The following is a 19,165-nucleotide window of genomic DNA, read 5'->3' on the forward strand; positions in this document are numbered from 1 at the left end:
TATTTTTAAATTACTAATTAAATAACTCTTAAACACTAACAAAGTTTCTACATAACATCATTATTTTGCTTGATGATGCACGACATGCATGGTGTCGGCTATGTTTGAAATCTTGCGATCTTCCGCTGTGACATACACAATGGTGATTTCACGTTTAGGATACTCTGCGAAAGGATTGTCGGTGAGAGAATCAAAATAATCATTCAGTCTCATCTTAAGTTTCTCCAGTCTCTTAATGTTATACACATCCTTAATCAATTGCTTGACGATTATGCAACATTCTCTCATGTTCTCTTTCCAATCATTCCACTTTAGCTTTATGAAGGAGTTGGCGGTTCGACTCTGATCACTGTTTGATGGCTCAAAGCGTACTTCTTCCATAGACATGATAGTAACGACTGAACCGTCAATCCTGGAGATTTTTAGTCCGTAACAGAGTTCTGATGACTCGCACGGGGCTATTGAAATATAGCAAGTCTCAGACTCTGTATGCGATACGGTTCTAGAGTTCATAACTCCTACCAATCCTTCACAGTGTTTTGTGAAACACTCCCAATCTCCTATTTGAAAAGTGATTCGACATGTCGCATCTTCAAACATCTCTGTTGGTCCGGTAAACAGAGTAACATGGTACACATCTTTGTGGAGACAGAATCCAAAGAATCGACCGTCTGATAGCGGCCAAGCACGCATTTTTTCAGACTCTGCGATTTCCGATCTGGGTATAAAAGAAAAACGCTTTCTTGGTGCGTTCGTAAGAGCATCCATGTTTTGCGATCTTTTGCTAAGGAATAAATCAAATAAAACAATAATTATTTAATGATATAGTTTTATAAAATATATAAATTGAATTAAACAATATCTTATAAACTCTTACCCGTGTAACGTTAGAAACACCACCGCCTGTTGAATGTTTGGTAGAGTACCGTAACCTCTCTGCTTTTATTGAATAAAGGGCGTGGTTATATTACGTATGTACACGTATCTACACGTAATTATTCCTTATTGGTTGCTCGGATAAATAAAATAATTTTGTGTCTGAACATGTCTCACTGTGTGTGTGTGTGTGTGTGTGTGTGTGAAGTCAAGAGACTGAATGTTTGGTTAAGGGGGGCTGGCGGGTGTGTGAGCAGGACCGTGACTGTGTGTGTGTGTGTATGTCTGTGCGCGTGTACGTGCCTGTATGTGTGTGTGTGTGTGTGTGTGTGTGAGAGAGGGGCCTCCGAACAGGTTTGGCTGTGGGTAAAAGTATTCTCATGCAGGAAAATATTCTCTTTTACACACTAATAATCATTATTCTTGATTGATTGATTATCTGGATATGGGGGGTCTGAACAGGTGGGAGGATGGGAAACTATCAGCCATACATTTTCCAAAAGAGCAGGAAAATATTCTCTTACACATAAACAATATTAATCATTATTCTTGATTGATTGATTATCAGAATATGGGGGTCTGAACAGCTGGGAGGATGGGAAACTATCAGCCATACATTTTCAAAAAGAGCGGGAAAATATTCTATTACACATAAACACTATTAATCATTATTCTTGATTGATTAATTGTCAGGATATGGTGGGCCTGAACAGCTGGGAGGATGGGAAACTATCAGCAATACATTTTCAAAAAGAGCGGGAAAATATCCTCTTACACATAAACACTATTAATTATTATTCTTGATTGATTGATTGTCAGGATATGGTGGGCCTGAACAGCTGGGAGGATGGGAAACTATCAGCCATACATTTTCAAAAAGAGCGGGAAAATATTCTCTTACACATAAACAATATTAATCATTATTCTTGATTGATTGATTATCTGAATATGGGGGGCCTGAACAGCTGGGAGGATGGGAAACTATCAGCCATACATTTTCAAAAAGAGCGGGAAAATATTCTATTACACATAAACACTATTAATCATTATCTTTGATTGATTTATTGAACAGGTGTTTGGGGGGGGGGGGGGGGGGGAAATAAAGGTCAACCTGTCACTTTGATGGCTTGTGTCCTATACTATATATATTGTGTCTTATAATTCGTTGCGCCTTATAGTGCGAAAAATACGGTACACAAACAAGGAACACCTGTGGAAGATAATAAGAAGGCTAATGACAAGGTGGAGCTAGGGCGGAAATGAGAAAGAAACGCAACAGAGCCATGTGCTACAGAGCACATAGCTAGGAACACGAGCAGACTAGAAAAAAGAAGTAAGAACACAGGACAGTAACTGAAACGACCAAGAAATTAAAAAACATGTTAGCTTGGCTTTCTCAAGTCTTACCAGTGAAAACAGACATGAGGTGATGAATTGCTCAGCAGTATCAACAACACCAAATTCTCTTGATGTAGTTATCATGTTTTACCATTTCCTCAGCTTTGACTAAATCTTTCTCTAGTGGAGCAAACATTTTAAAATCAGAATAATATGAGTAGTAAAACCCACTACTATAAGATCCACTTATAGAAACCAATCATGTAGATCTGTAGGTCATTTTAATTCAAATGTGGAACACCTAGACATTCAAGCACAGCTACTGCATAAACAGCAGTTCCTCAGTTCATAAAGGTGAGTAAGACAGATTTCTCTTCTTTATGGCCTCTCCCAGAGCACCCCAGAAAATGGCACAACTGCCCCGTCTGTTGCAGCACCTGCTCCAGTCTCCAGTACACATGCTGCCATCCCTGCATCTACAAACACTCCACAGCCCCCTGAGACAAATGGAGCACCTGTTCCTATCTCACCTGACCAGGTACTTGGCACATATCAGCCAGCACTATATGGTATAATTGCCTTGTGTTTGCCAGGCCTTCAGGTCCATTGTTTCTTTTGAAAGGATTTATTTTTTACTAGCTTGTGGTTAATTCAGCTCCTTTAGTTCTCTGTGGCTATAGGACTGCATTGTTGTAATATTATGTATGGTGGGGGCTGGGGGGTTAGAAGTAAGTATGGTCCTGTGATGAAATGTTCCTATGTGCGCTTGTTTGTTTTTCTATATGTGCATCTCAGAAACAGAAGCTGAGTGCAGAGTTAGACCTGGTTAAGGGGAATCTGACCGTAATGACAGAGATGCTGAACCAGCTCAAACCAGGAGATAGCTCACCTTCAGATACAGAACTCCTACAGGTACCAGACCTCTGTTTTATCAACCTCTTACCTGTTACTCAGTGGCTTGCTATGGCTATGCTAACATCCAAACAGCCTGCTCTTCTGCGCGCCGGCTCTGTCTGCCCGGGTTTAGTGAACAGAGCGATCGCTCGCTGGCTCTGTTGGGTTACCGCCTAGAGCAACCAGCTTTCTGAGCCAACAGCACCAGTCGCTCTAAGCACTGAAGCCGGGCGGACAGAGCCGGCGAGCAGATTGTTTTAATGTTAGCCTAGCCAGTTAGCTAACCCTCCTGCCGTCCTTCTGTCCCCGCCCACCTCCGGCTCGTGGAGGTAGGCGGTCCGTCACAAACCCTGGAGATTGCAGCCAATAACGTTTACTGAGGGACGTGACCCTGGCCCCGCCCCAAACCTGTCAAAACCACCCCTTTCAAAGCACAAACAGCTGCTGCAGGTAATTCACACAGCGCGCTAGGAAAAAAAGCAACCGAGATGAGAAAAATGAAGCTCCAGAGCAACATTTTCTTCAGCACGCACACAATTTCCTTTCACAATTTTTGCTCGCTAGTTATTTTACACACGCAAAATGTTAAAACATGCTGGTTAATTTTTTTCACCTGATATTTTTGCGCCCCCGACTTTTGACATTAATGTGACGCCATATTTACAGCCTCTATTCTTTCCTCTCTTCTTTACTCGCTCACCTCCTTATTCACCCCGTCATCACTAACTCATTCAGTCTCAATAACCTCATACATTCAGTGACAAACTTACTTATTTACAGCCTCTATTAAGCTTTCTGTTCTTCACTTACTCACCCCTTTATTCACCCCTTCATCACTAACTTGTTTAGTCACAAACTCATGCATTTATTCATAAACTCACTCATTTACAGCCTCTTTTCATCCTTTTGTTTACTCACTCTCACCCTCTTATTCACCCCTTTATCATTAATTCATTCACTCACAACATTACTCTGTCCATACTTAAACTTACCCACTTGCTCACTAACTCTTTTTTTTGCTAATTTACATGCTGAATTACTTGCTTTTTTATCACTTCACCAACCCCCTCACTTACTAACTCAACCAATCACACTTGCTTTCCTCACCCTTGTATCACTCACAGCACAGTCACTCTCTTTTTTGCTCTGTATGATGATGAATCATCAGATCTCAGAAACAATATCAAATTAATTATAACACTTTTTTTACTCTCTTTTCTCGTTCTGTCTGTGTGTGATGGAGAGCAGCAGTTGTACTCAGTGTGTAAAAGCATGCAGCAGAGGGTGGTGGAGCTGATCCCCAGGCTGAGTGATGAAGAGCTGATTGGAGAGCTGCTGGTTCTCAACGATGATCTGAACAATGCTTTCATCCGCTATGAGAGGTATTACATTATAATTCCAACAATGATACTTTATGCAGAGTCTTTCAAAGAGAGACTCCTCAATACTTAAAAAGGATTTAAAAAAGGAAAGCCTTTAAAACAGCTTTATACACCATGTGTCTTTCCACACTCCTCCAGTAGCTGGATTACAGAAATAGTCTGCTGGGTTATGTTATGTAATAAGGAGATTGCTGTAGTGCACTGGCATGTGTGTTGGATGGGTAATGTAAAGTGCACATTTTGTTTTTATTAAAGCCACATCCACAACATTATTCCATCTCTGTTAGTGTTAGTGTGAGTACTAACCTCTAATGATGTTGTACATGTGTAATTACAGAGGTTATGGAGTAATGTGTGTGTGCTGTTTCTTTTGTCCTGGTTAAAGTCTACTCTGTGCGGGTTAAGAGAGGTGTATCAACACTAACTCCCTTCTAAAAGGAAACACATGATGTATAATTACCACATGTGTAATGTCGACAGCAATCCAATTTCCAAACACTGCCCCACCTACTCCTCCCCGAACGCAAGTTTCACATGGGTTGCCAGATTGATAGACAGTAACAATGTAGCTAATCAGTAAATATATGTGGTGTCACTCGATTCAAAAATTTAATCCGATTAGTCACACAAAATTCTCAAAAAAACTGTGATTAATCACATTTGTTTTTCTTCAGATGCAAATTTTTATAGTGGATATTTAAATGTAAAAAAAAAATGTAAGAAATGTAAAATGCAATTATATGTATATTAGTGAGGTCAATTAAAATATTAGAATAAACTTGTATGTTGTGAGGTTTTCTGAATGCTAATTTAATTTGCTGAGTATAAAAATCTCATGGATGAGGCAAGAAAGCGCAGGTCTCTGTGTGTGTGGCGCATGTCTGTGAGAGAGAGAGAGAAAGAGGCAGAGAAAGAGAGGCAGAGAGAGATAGAGAGAGAGATCTCTAACCGGGTCGGAGGTGGAAGTTACTGCTGACAACGCCAGACAACAGATCAGTTGGGCGGGAGCGGGGCAAATTATGGCGGAAGTAGGGATCAAACTTGGTGCCTTAATTAACTTGCGTTAAAAAAATAGTAAAGAGTTACTGATTCCAAATTAACATTGTGCGTTAGCGTTTTAACGTTTACAGCCCTAGTAAATATAAAAGTTTCAGTGTCCACACTGCTGGTCTGTACTGCACTAGTGGTGGTCATAAATTACCTGGCCATTTTTAGCAACCTTACTGAAGCTCAGTGATTACCTATTCAGCAGAAAAATAGCCAGCTATTTGCATCACACTGTTTGCGTGCTATTGTCTATACTGCACAGATCAAATACGAAAATACTGTCTAAAGCTCTGCTGACCAGCTGTTGGTGCTTAAACTCAGCATGTTTCCTTAATATCTGATGATGAATCCTGATCATGTTATGAGATACTAAATATATTATATAATATAATTTTTAATGTTCCTTTAAGGTTCCTTTGTTTTCTTTTCTTTTTATGCTTTGACAGGTTTGAGAGACTCAGCGTTGCACAAAGAACACCAGCAGAACAAGTATATTCATATTTTATCATTATAACCAACCTTAATTGCTTATTAAATCATGCTAAACAACATTGTTCCAGTCATTATTGAGATTTATGACTAACATCAGCTACATTCTGTGTTTAGGTCCAGAACACTGGAAACCTAATAGACCTCAACCCTGTCACACCACCAGCCAATCAGACTTTAGTTCCACCTGTCAGTCAACCAGTGCCCCAGCCTTCATCACATACCTTGAGCTCTGCAGGTGAGTAGTTACTTTAATGTTTGTGTTGCTCTATGTCACTTGGCGTTTCCTGTTTTTTTGTTTAGTTCCTTCTGCTTTCTGAATGACTGAATTGAACATATCTGTGGTACCTGTGTTTAAAAAATATTGCATATAAATACATATAGCTGGTAAGCTTCATTAATTAATGTATATGCACATAATGTTGTTTTTTTTTTTTTATATGCGTTTAGTTCACCTGGTATATCCTGTACAGAGAGTAAGAGAGATGCAACTAAATCTAAAGGACTGCTAACATCTGACTATAGGCAGTATATGATGTAATCATATCACAAATACACATATTTGCTTGTTAAGTTATTTAGAGACATATAATATGTTTTCTTTTTTTGTAACTTTATTGGTTTTTGACTCTTAAAACTTTATGAATATGAACTTTTTCTTTGTATTATTTGAGGTCTGAAAGCTCTGCATCTTTTTGGATATTTCAGCCATTTCTCATTTTCTAAAAATAAAAGCTCTAAATGACAATATATTTTATTTGGAATTTTGGAGACATGCTCATATTCATATTCATATTCATTTTACTCAAATATATACCTATAAATAGCAAAATCAGAAAAACTGATTCAGAAACTGGAGTGGTTTTTCCAGAGCTGTATATCATACAGTATCTTTGAATGCTTCTGAATAAATTAAAAATAATTTTCCTGGTGTCCTTTGCTTTGTAGAGATCTACAAAAGCCCAGATTAAATGATCTTTTGTTACACTGATCTCTTTTAATTCTTTGTTATAATAATCTTTAATTTGTAGGTATCTATAAAAGTCTTGCTCATTTATTTTAAATTCTTTAGTCAGAAGCATGTTTGATGTAAATTCCCCTTAAGTGTACATTTGTTTTGTCACCTTGGTGCAGGACAGAGTATAGTCAGGAGGTCTGTGTTCCATGGGTCTCAAAGGGTGGTGGGTCAAGCTGAGCTGTACTGGAAGCTCAAAGAACTCTTGTTAGAAATCTGGCTTCGACCATTACCATCAAATATAAATGGACTGGTCCTCCAATTTGTAATTAAATTAATTAATTAAATTAATTAATTAAATATGATGCAGGCAGTAAAGCCAGTAAAGAGAACACAGTAAAGGAGTTACATGCCTAAATTTGGATTGTTTGAACTGTTTTTAATTTTCAATCTCTTTCTTTCTTTCAGCTACAGAAGATGAGGAATTTGATATGTTTGCTCAGACGAGAGGTAGTTCACTGGCCGAACAGAGAAAGAGGTATCGCAGACTTACAGCTAAACAGACTGCATTCAGTACATTTAATCCATGTAAATGTTCCAGTCTCACTCTTGTGATGGTTATTTTAGTGTTTTCTCTGCTTAAACATGGTGCTAGGTCAACTGTGATCAATTTTTAGATAAAATTATTATAACTAATAAATATTATTTATCATAACTCATTGATGCCTTTTATAGCTGAATGATGCTTAATATGACAGTTGCGGAACTTCTGTTAGGCACTACCTCTTAATAAACACAATATATCTATAGTAACAGTCAAAAGTTTGGACACACTTTACATTTTTTTATTATTTAAAAATGTTCTGCATCATAGATTAATATTAGTCATCCTATGAACCTTCACCAACTATGAAGGAAATCTTATGTAATTATTTAGTAAACAAAAAGTGTCGAACAAACAAGAATATGTTTTAGATTTTAGATTCTTCAAAGTAGCGCATCTTGCTTAGATCACAGCTTTGTCCATCTTGGCTGGATTTTCTCTGTCAGTTTTATGAGGTAGAGTCACCTTGAATAGCTTTCAGCTGCACTGAACTTGTCAAGAGTTAATTACCTGAATTTCTTGTCCTCTTAATGTGTTTAAGAGCATCAGTTGTAAAGTTGTGAAGAAGTAGAATTGGTATACAGTGAATAGACATATTTCAGTAATGTTCTAATCTAAATTATGAGAAGAACGACTCAACTAAGTAAAGAAAAAAAAATATTTTTAAGAAATGAAAGTCATTCAATCTGAACAATTAAGGAACTTTAAAAGTATCCTCAAGTGCAGTCGGAAAGACTGAAATCACAAGTTAACAGCACCCCAGATAAGAGTCTGGATGACTTGTGTGAAATACAATGTAAAAATACATGAATAAAAACATTAAATGTGAAGGTGTGTCCCAACTTTGGACTGGTACTGTATTTACCACAAATAAATGTTATATGTATAGTTTTTATTAATGTGGCTGTACATCTAATGTACTGAAACAGCACTTAAAATGTGGCTTTTGTAATTTTAATATCTGTTAAGTTTCAGCATAGGAAGTAAAATATCTTAAAATGATGAGATTTGACTTAGCCTATGCTGTGTTATGTGGTGTTTGCAGTGTTAGATATGAAGATCCTGGTGCAGTAGAGGGCCTGGCAGGGGCTCTGGACACTCGGCTGCAGGTCACCGGAGGGGTCAGTATTATAATTTCTAACCCAATAACCATTAACCCATTAACTTATTAACTGACACTGTAGATTAAAATATGGTATTTATGTACAGAATTCCATACAAAATATCTGCTTTTATACTTTAAAATACAGCTCTGGAAAAATTAAGAGACCACTTCAGTTTCTGAATCAGTTTGTCTGATTTTTTGTTATTTATAGGTTTATGTTTGAGTAAAATGAACATTGTTGTTTTATTCTATAAACATTTTATACTATGGACAAGATTTCTCCTAAATTCCAAATAAAAATATTGTCATTTAGAGCATTTATTTACAGAAAATGAGAAATGGGTGAAATAACAAAAAGGATGCAGAGCCTTCAGACATCAAATAATGCACAGAAAACATATTCATATAAGTTTTAAGAGATCAGAAATCAATATTTGGTGGTTTTTAGTCACAGTTTTCATGCATCTTGGCATGTTCTCTTCCACCATGTTCTCTTGATGGCTTGTGATCATCCATCTTTCTTATTATTACATTCCAGAGGTTTTGACTTTGATAAAATCAAAGAAACTCATCGTTTTTAAGTGGTCTCTTATTTTTTCCACAGCTGTATTTATTAGCTAGAACATTAGCTGGACATTTTACGGCCTTTCAATTTTAAATATCTCCTATTTAACTGCATTCATTTAGGGTTAGTGGGTTTGGAGTGCTCTTTTGATTATTCCAGTGCTTCTGTGTTGTATGTACTTACCAATTACACACCCTAGTGTTACTCTAACATACTAACTATCTATGTGTGTTCGTGTGTCTGTGTAAAGGCTGTAGATGGTGAATACTAACATACTAACTCCTGTCTGTTGTGTCTGTCTGTGCATGACTGTGAAGAATGTAGCAGCTGACTGGACTCTTCAGTCTCAGTGGATTTACAGTGATATGTACAGTAAAGAGCTGGTGGGTTCCTACACTGATGAGACCAAAATCAATACTGCAAAATCTATTCTCTGCAATCTACACTTGAAAATACATAATACACAGTACTGATCTATATGCCTTACTAAGTAATTTACAAGCCATACACTATATTCTATGTCTACAATGAGTAATTTGCCCTTCATACCCCTAAATCACGTGCTCCATAATGCATGATCTGTATTCCACAATTTACACTCCATATGTACTTAACACACTATAATCTACACTCTGTAATGCATGCTGTGTAAAAGGTATACTCTATAGTCCATAATCTGTTTTTTAATCCACAATACATAATCCATACCATGTAGTATGTTTTTTTTTCCATCCTCAACATACATTATATACACTACAATCCACTCTTCATAGTCCACACCTGCCGATCATAAAATACAAGCCAAATTTACAATCTTTATAATCCATACTATGATTTACTGCACAATCCATATATACATACAGTACCAGTCAAAAGTTTGGACACACTTTTTTATTAATGTAAAGCCTTCTGCATTGTACCTGAATACTAAAGTCTAATTCTAATTTAATATACAAAGAAAAATATGGAATTATTAAGTCAACAAAAAACTTAAACAAATCAGAATATGTTTTATATTTTAGATTCTTGTTAAGATTGCTTAGCTTTGCATATCTAGGCTGGGATTTCTCAGTCAGCTTCATAAGGCAGAATCACCTGGAATGGCTTTCAGTAAACAGCTCTGCTGAACTTGTATTTCTTGCCCTCTTAATGTGTTTAAGAACCTCTGTTTTGTTGTGAAGAGGTATACAGTAAATAGCCCTATTTAAGTAATGCTCAACTAAGTAAAGAAAAAAATACTTAAAGAAATGATGGTCAGTCAATCCGAAACGTTTAAGAACTTTAAAAGCATCCTCAAGTGCAGTCGCGAAGACCATCAAAAACGTTATGATGAAACTGGCTCTCATCAGGACAGATAAGAGCACCTAATGCTTCACAGAGTATTTTGGTTTGTTTTACATTTATTTAACACCAAACAAGTTTAATACACGATTCTTTATGTTCCTTCATGTTTTTCTGGATGACTTCAGTAAAATGTACAATTCATGTGCAGTGTATGGTGGGGGGGTTAAATGAGAAGATGTGTTCAAACGTTTGACTGGAACTGCATATACAGCTCTGGAAAAAAAAAAAAAAGACCGCTTAAAAATGATGAGTTTCTTTGATTTTACCAAATTGAATATAACTAAGAGGAAGATGGATGATCACGAGCCATCAAACCAAGCTGAACTGCTTAAATGTTTGCACCAGGAGAGGCATAAAGTTATCCAAAAGCAGTGTGTAAAACTGGTTGAGGAGAACAAGCCAAGATGCATAAAAAATGTGATTAAAAACCAGGGTTATTCCACCAAATATTGATTTCTGAACTTTTAAAACTTTAAGAATATGAACTTCTTTGCATTATTTGATTCCTAAAAGCTTGGCACCATGTTATTTTAGCTATTTCTCATTTTCTGCAAATAAATGCTCTAAATGACAATATTTTTATTTGGAATTTGGGAGAAATGTTGTGTGTAGATTATAAAATAAAACATCAATGCTCATTTTACTCAAACATAAACCTATAAATTGCAAAATCAAATAGACTGATTCAAAAACTGAAGTGTACTCTTCATTTTTTCCAGGGCTGTATATGTAATTTGGAAAACATACATTGTACATACTATTTATATAATTTTTGTTATTAGATTAAAAAAAAAACTATGAACAGTGGCAGTAAGGAGTAATACTGTGGGAGTTTGTTTGCCTTGTACATTCCTGACTGACCCTAGAATCTGTGAATCATTTGCTGAGGTTTAATAATTGACCTGTTGAAACTGAACTGAAGACTGAGTTACTCCCATACTAGATAAAATATGCTCAGTGGAATTTTCTTTGATCTGGAATTTAGCTTTGCTTTTCGTGTGGCTCAATACAAACTCCTCACAATTTCTAGCTGTGGTCTCTATGTAGTTGATCAACTGCTCTGATAGCTCTGCTTAAACACCAAACCGTAGATGGATAATGCCCTGCCCTGTGGGCATCTAAAATGTTAAATAATAAATATGTGCTATATGTGTCCTATACGTGTAATGTCATGTAAATAAATGTCTGTAGAGAATGCACACGGACTGTATAACACACAACTAATGTATGAGTGCCTCCAGGCTTCTGTGGTTGTGGGTTGATGAATGTTTTCACACCGGGCCCTCAGTGATTTGCATTGAATGTGAAATGCATAGCCTTTTGATATGCTCGACAGATAGCATGAGGTTTAAGCGCAAGGTTGCATTGCTGCACTGTTCCTGCTCATGATTTCACCATAGAACCAAAAGCACAGACAGCACATTGTTCCTGTCATAACAAAACATTATCAGCAAAACACAGTTTTATCTTAAAATAGCAGATCTCTACATAGAAGCATGTAGATGCTTCACTGACTGTAATCTTATCCATGTAAAATATTCTGTATATTGCTACGCTGTGTCTGTTGTTTATTATAATAATTATTTATTAATCATTATTAAGCTAAAATGTTCAGGAGATCATGATACTGTTTAAAGTCATATTGCTTAGCACTACTGTGTGGTATTATATACAGTGTTATGTATTCTGTTGGGTCGTAAATTTCATAACAGACATTTTATTATGTTTGTTCATGTTCTCTGAGCTGTTTTGTTGTGTTGTGTCTCTCAGGTGGCGGCACCGCGGACTGCTGCCATGACTGAAATTGAGAAGTGGTTGTCTGAAGAGACGGTAAAACTGCTGTTTAATCTGTTTCTGAACTGAGTCTGTTTATCTGCTGCTTATTTCAGAGATTTGAGCAGAATGTGAGGCTGAAGTGATGCACTTGCTCCATCTAGTGGCTGGTAGAATCAGTGCAGTCTAAGTAAACAGCTTAAACACAGTGTGACTGTGGTAATGGGTTTTTATTGTTCTAGCTAATGTAAAATGTGTGTTTTGCAGCATGATTTTGAGGACGGTGATGGCGTGACTAGTGAAGGTGAGAATGCTCTCACCTTCTCTGTTTCTGTCTCTGTTTCTCCCTCAGTCTATCTTCTTTTCTCTGTTGTTGCCTTCCTTTGTTGACACTCTTACTTGTATTTTGTTGTCTCTCCGCTGTTATCCTGGTTTTTTTTTTTCTGCCACAAAATCTTTTTTTTTTTCTCGTTCTGTTTTTTCTTATCTCTTTACCCTTGTCTGTCTGGCCTTCTGTGTCATTTTCTCTCTAATTAGTACAGATGCCATCTCAAAATATTAGAATATCATTGAAAAGTTACTTTATTGCAGTAATGTAGATCAAATGTGAAATTCATATATTATATAGATGTATTACTCAGAGTGATCCATTTTAAACATTTATTTCTATTGTTATGGTTTATAGCCAATAAAAAACCTAAAGTGACTATCTCAGAAATTTAGAATATTATATAAGACCAACTGGTACTTTTGACAGTGTGGGCAGTGTCCCAAGTCCTTCTGAAAAAAGGAAATTTTTATCCACATTCTGGTCCCTTCATTTCCAAATGCCAAAAGTACTAATTGGTCTTATATAATATTCTAATTTTCAGAGACAGTGATTTTTGGGTTTTCACTGGCTATAAGCCATAATCATCAACAATAAAATAAATAAATGCCTAAAATAGATCACTCTGTTTGTTTTACATCTATATAATATATGACTTTCACATTTCGAACTGAATTACTGAAATAAAGTAACTTTTCAATGATATTCAAATTTTTTTAAATGCACCTGTATCAATTGTTGCTAGCTACCTCTGTCTATCTCCCCCTCTCCACCTCAATTTACATCTCTCTCTTTGTGTCCCCTCTGTCTCCTCCCACTTCCAGTCTCTCTCTCTCTCTCTCTCTCTCTCTCTCTTCATCTCATATCTCTAAATATCTAACCTTTCCTCTTTTCACATCACACATACACAAACTCTTTCTTTCCGTCTCTGTGTTTGTTACAGAGTTTGATAAGTTTCTAGCAGACAGAGCTAAAGCGGTGGATCATCTCCCCTCAGTCCAGAAAAACTCCTCCACTGCACCAAACCCCCGACCACCGTCCCAGTCGACCCAGAAACAGGAGAGCGCTCAGGACCAGCTATTCTCCCTCTAACACTCTCAGATTAATAAAAAAAGAGGAGCGTCACAGGTAGTGTAGACACACACACACACACTGCTAAAATGCACACTTTTAAAAAGCCTGTGTTTGTCCTACAATCAATTATACATAAAATAATCATTCAAAAAGATATAATCAATAAAAGCTTTCTGTTATGGTGCCTTAGGTAGATGTATCTGCAAATACATTTATTAACCTTGACTTTAACACTAGCTGCTTAAAATGTCTCATTTGTGCAGCAAAAACAGAGTAAGGGTGTACCATATTGTATCGTACGCAATAATATTGCCAACATTTTTGAATATCGTGAATGATATTATACCCTGAAATATCGTGCCATACCACCCACCCCTAATTATTACATCAAGTAATAGTTTTTTGCTGTTTTTAGCAAAAGAAAAATTCACACTGTGCTCATTTCCTATTATATATCTACTAGATTATATCTGTCCAGTATCATTATTTTACTTTAATCCTGGATATATGGAGATATATGGAATGCATTATTAGTATCATGACATTCAGGATCATTGACTTCTGCTACAAATCTGATAAAATTCCTGAATTTTTTTATACCTCAATTTGGGGTGTGCCATATCATATCGTATACAATAATATTCAGTGTTATCATATCGCCAAGAGTATCGTTATTACGAAAATACCATGAAATATAGTGATATTATTTTAAGGCCATATTGCCCAGCCCTAATCTAAAGGCATGGTCTCCACAAGATCTCTGAAGGTGTTCTGTGGTGTCTGGCTCCAAAACTTTGGCAGCAGATCCTTTCATTTCTTTTTCGGCTAGACTAGACTAGGATTTTCTTTTCAGTATGGTATTTAGTATTTTGCATCGATGGCAAAAACAGATAAGATTACAAAGCCTTGCATTTAAAACCTTCAGTAAAGACAGAAAGCCAATAGGTAACAACGACCATACTCTTGCTACATGGAGGCTTTTTCAGTATTCATTTATTAACAGAGCAAATTAATTCAAACTACAGTATAGAGCTATAAGAGTAATGTGCGATTTGCTATAAACAATATTACAGTATTTAAAAAAAAAATGAAATTTATTGCCTACATACAAAAATGTTAATTAACCTCACTCATACAACTCTTGTTGATGTTTGAATGTTTCAGAAGCGCAGACTGTCCTGCCAACTGTCCAACACAAACTGTTCTGCCAGTTGTAGCAGCTCCTCACGGCCCTGAGATGTGGAAAATGTGCAGATCTCAATTGTTAAAAACCTCAAATCAAAGGAAAAACTTTAACTGATGGGAGTCAGTGTATAAAAATATATATATTTCAAGTCATTGTGGAATGTTTCTGTGCAGTTTTGACACAGTGTATAAAACAAATACCAGAAAACTGCAAGGTTTTTGCATGACAGATGAAAGATTCATAATGTGTAATTATGTTTTGAACATGCGTAATTGTAATATATGCAAGATTATTGTTGTTTTTGTGTCAAGCTTTTGAGATATGTGTGCGTGTGTGTGTGTGTGTAAGTCAACGGCAACAAAATGTGTACATAAAGTATATAGAATACTGTCTCTGTTGAACAAAAAAAATGTGTATCTCCAAATTAGCAACTTTACAGGAGATGAAAAAATGCTAATGCTGAAGAGTTTTTTGTCTGTCTATCACTGCAAAGAAACTTCCAGATTCACATTATGTCAAAAAGTAAGAAAATGTAAAAATGGAGATACAAGGTTTTTGCTTGACCACAACGATAAGTACTACTAGAATTGCTAGTAGTATACATAATACTGCTAGAGCTATGACTGATTGTTATTCAGCTGATTGTAAATAAAAAAAAATGCTGGTTGCCTCAAACACCCAAAAAAATTGTCTTTTTTCCATAAACAACAGGACAAGGGGACAAAGGTCTTATTCCATCATTATTTCATTCATTTTAAACAGCCCTTGGGGTGCGGGCACGAAAATTACTTGGAAGAGGGTTTTAGAATGCTTTGCCACTCAGTTTGACTTAAAGGGCACATATTATACATCTTTTTAAACAAGTAAGAATTGGTATATGGGATATACAAAACATGTTTATAAAGTTCTTTGCACAAAATCACTCTCACAAAGAGATTTCACCATCTCTTTTCCTGCAAGTTTTAGTCCCTTTCAGAATGGGCTGTTTAAGGGCTCCATCACTTTTATGCAAATAAGCTGTTGCTGGCCATGCCATGCATATGCTGTGCATTTGCTTCACATTATTATTAGCTTGTGCTAAATGACAAACCATGAAGCGGCTAGTTCAACAAGCTTTACTGCGATAGAAAAACAAAATTCATTATTTTAAAGTACTTAGGTCTCCCTCATCTGCTGACTTGCAGACAGTAGGTACAGATCCCTCCTTCAGATGAAGTCTCAATGCAGACTCCTTATAGTAATATCACAATAAGAGATACATCCAAACGGCTCATGGAAGCATATGATTCCTGAAATCAAATTCTTTCAGCTGATTCACAGAAAACGGATGGATGGTTTTTTTTTTTGTGCTTGGAGTTTTTATAGTGGCCGGAGACCCAAGTGAAAATACAAAAGCACACAAAAAGTGAAGCAGATCGTATGCAATGTCTTTGGTCAGCTACAGTAAATAATCTCATAAAACCATATCAGAGCATTTCACGCCACCCACAAGTCACATGCTTACTATACATCAGAACAATTGAAAAAAATGTAGTTCCATTTTCTCATTTAACCTGTTCACCTCCAATAGGGGAAGAGTATCAGCGGATGATAAAGTGCACAAGGCCAGCCCTGTTTAAACTGTGTTTTTGATTCTCAGCAGCTTGGAGAAATGATTACTCTATCACTGTTCAGTAGTTTGGGTCAAGATGACACTGACCTTTTTGCTCAGCTGACGTTGAAATCACTCCAGGATGGCTGCCTCTAAAAAGGACGAGGTGACTGCAAAACAACTGGAGAGAGAGAGAGAGAGAGAGAGAGAGAGAGAGAGAGAGAGAGAGAGAGAGAGAGAGAGAGAGAGAGAGAGAGAGAGAGAGAGAGAGAGAGAGAGAGAGAGAGAGAGAGAGAGAGAGAGAGAGAGAGAGAGAGAGAGAGAGAGAGAGAGAGAGAGAGAGAGAGAGAGAGAGAGAGAGAGAGAGAGAGAAAAAGAATCTGCAGATAAAATATAAAAAAATCCAGGAGCTGCAGAATGACAGGATTGATACTTTATTAGGTTTCAAGGCCAACTACATTGTTTCTGAGCCACACTCCTCCTTATCTGTGCAAATAACAAAATGTTTTTTTTTCCTTTGACTATTTTTGCAAACATTCAGTTTTATATTAAAACAGATTTTTTGCACTGTAAAAGCACCCTGAATTACTGACCATACTAAACCCTCTAATGTGGCTGAATTAAAACAATTCTGCAAAAAAGAGTGGACCAAAATTCCTCCCTAGAGATGTGAAAGACTCATTTGCCAGTTATCGCAAAATCTTGATTGCAGTTGTTGCAGCCAAGGGTGGCTATTCTTTTTCTGGTGTTAAAATGTGTTTGTTAATCTGAAAAAAAGAAATAACAAAAACAAAAGAAATCTGCAGGGGCAAATCGTTTTTCACAGCACTGTATTTTGGGCATTTCTGGTAGCTGTTTTACGTCGTCTGCATGTGCTGATTAGCTCTAAGATCTTTCCTTCTTTCAACTTTTCATCCAAAGGTTTCATCTTAACTTCCCAGTACTGTTTAATAAAAAAGGGCAGTCTTTAAAGGAGTCATGCTTTTGAGGCCATAAGCTAAAGTTGTTTTACACTCAGCAAGAGTCAATTCTCTATCAGCAGAAAAACCTTTGGATGAAAAGTACTGAGTTATCTTTTGCTCATAGATGTGTCTTCACTTTGCCACTAAAGCATTTAAATCTTATTAATTAAATGTAAACTTAGATGATGCTTTCATAGTTAAGATGTTTAAAGAGCAAGATTCTGAATGTTTCAACAATATTAAAGCGAAAAGTTTTTCTTGGGGAGAATCCCAGTTATCAGCGCTAATCTTTTAGCTGTAACAAACTAAACATCTCTCAGTTCAGAGAAGATCACAGTTACCAATGCTAATCTACTGCAGTAAAATACATCTCTTCTTTTGTTTCAGAGAGAATAAGCTTTACTGAATCATTGGTCTTATATAACAAGAATTTCTCTTAATTTCTCAGTGTGCCATCCAGGACACAGCACCAAGTTGTTAGAAATTTGACCTTCAGGAATCAGGAGTAGGGTTGCCACCTTTCAGAAATGAAAATATGGATGTCCACCACGGCTCTTCTGGTCCATGATCACCATGGTCTGACTTCTGTTTCATTATGTGCTGGTGTTTTTAGTAAAGGGGTGATCAAGAAAGTAATTAGTCATACTTAAAGCTTGAAATGCTTTATTGCCTTATATTGCCTACTTATACTGTTTGTGTGGGGTGCTGAGTGGTCCAGCGGTCTAAAGCGTTCACAATTCGTGTACTAGTCTTCACCCTCCTTGTGGTGTGGCATCACCTGTGATGGGGGATATATAGCTAAGCAGCAAATAAATACAGTGGTTAGACAATGAAACTGAAACACCTGGTTTTAGACCACAATAATTTATTGTCTCGACGGACAGTTCTGGTGGAAACAGGAGAGTTGAGGTGCACATTGAATTCTGCCGTGATTTGGGCAGCCGTGGTTTTATGTTTTTTGGATACAATCCGGGTTAGCACCCGAACATCCCTTTCAAACAGCTTCCTCTTACAGGGTCCACAGTTAATCCTGTTGGATGTGGTCGGTTCTTCTTGGTGGTATGCTGACATTACCCTGGATATTGTGACTCTTGATACATTACAAAGACTTGCTGTCGTGGTGACAGATGCGCCAGCAAGACGTGCACCAACAATCTGTCCTCTTTTAAACTCTGGTATGTCACCCATAATGTTGTGTGCGTTGCAATACTTTGAGCAATACTGTGCTCTTAACCTGCTAATTGAACCTTCACACTCTGCTCTTACTGGTGCAATGTGCAATTAATGAAGATTGGCTGCCAGGCTGCTCCAATTTAGACATGAAACCTCCCACACTAAAATGACAGGTGTTTCTGTTTCATTGTCCAACCCTTGTAGATGGGACAATTGGCCAAGCTACATTGGGAGAAAATTAGGAGAACAAATACCTTTTTGTGTAAAGTGTGCAACACTAAACTGAAATAAACTAAATAAATTGAGATTTAATTTTAATGTAACGTTTAAATGGATAACTGTATGGACTTCCTTTAAACCCTGGGTACATTTTTACTTAAAGAAGGAAAAAAACTGAACAAAAAATCCACTGTTCCCTCAAAAATGTAAACGTTTAGAAGCAAATTTAACAGAAAACTCTACAAACATTGGTGTATGTA

At 36.7% G+C, this 19,165-nt stretch overlaps 1 protein-coding gene across 2 annotated transcripts in view; it reads left to right on the forward strand.

Annotated features, from left to right (window-relative positions):
• LOC103023513 (target of Myb protein 1-like) overlaps positions 1–15,657 on the forward strand; it is a 41,393-nt gene extending 25,736 nt beyond the window's left edge. Inside the window, exons 6-17 of one of the 2 annotated variants that reach the window (XM_007231325.4) lie at positions 2,609–2,752; positions 3,010–3,126; positions 4,357–4,490; positions 5,984–6,026; positions 6,144–6,264; positions 7,450–7,519; positions 8,631–8,706; positions 9,573–9,638; positions 12,370–12,429; positions 12,640–12,676; positions 13,644–13,828; positions 14,939–15,657. In XM_007231325.4, coding sequence (XP_007231387.3) covers positions 2,609–2,752; positions 3,010–3,126; positions 4,357–4,490; positions 5,984–6,026; positions 6,144–6,264; positions 7,450–7,519; positions 8,631–8,706; positions 9,573–9,638; positions 12,370–12,429; positions 12,640–12,676; positions 13,644–13,792 — 1,017 coding nt within the window. In that variant the 3' untranslated portion in view covers positions 13,793–13,828; positions 14,939–15,657. The remainder of the gene's footprint in view (positions 1–2,608; positions 2,753–3,009; positions 3,127–4,356; positions 4,491–5,983; positions 6,027–6,143; positions 6,265–7,449; positions 7,520–8,630; positions 8,707–9,572; positions 9,639–12,369; positions 12,430–12,639; positions 12,677–13,643; positions 13,829–14,938) is intronic. The other variant, XM_049479314.1, reaches the window with a different exon arrangement.
• Positions 15,658–19,165: the final 3,508 nt, after the last annotated feature.

This window comes from Astyanax mexicanus, chromosome 5, assembly GCF_023375975.1.
Source record: "Astyanax mexicanus isolate ESR-SI-001 chromosome 5, AstMex3_surface, whole genome shotgun sequence".
Taxonomy (NCBI): domain Eukaryota; kingdom Metazoa; phylum Chordata; class Actinopteri; order Characiformes; family Acestrorhamphidae; genus Astyanax; species Astyanax mexicanus.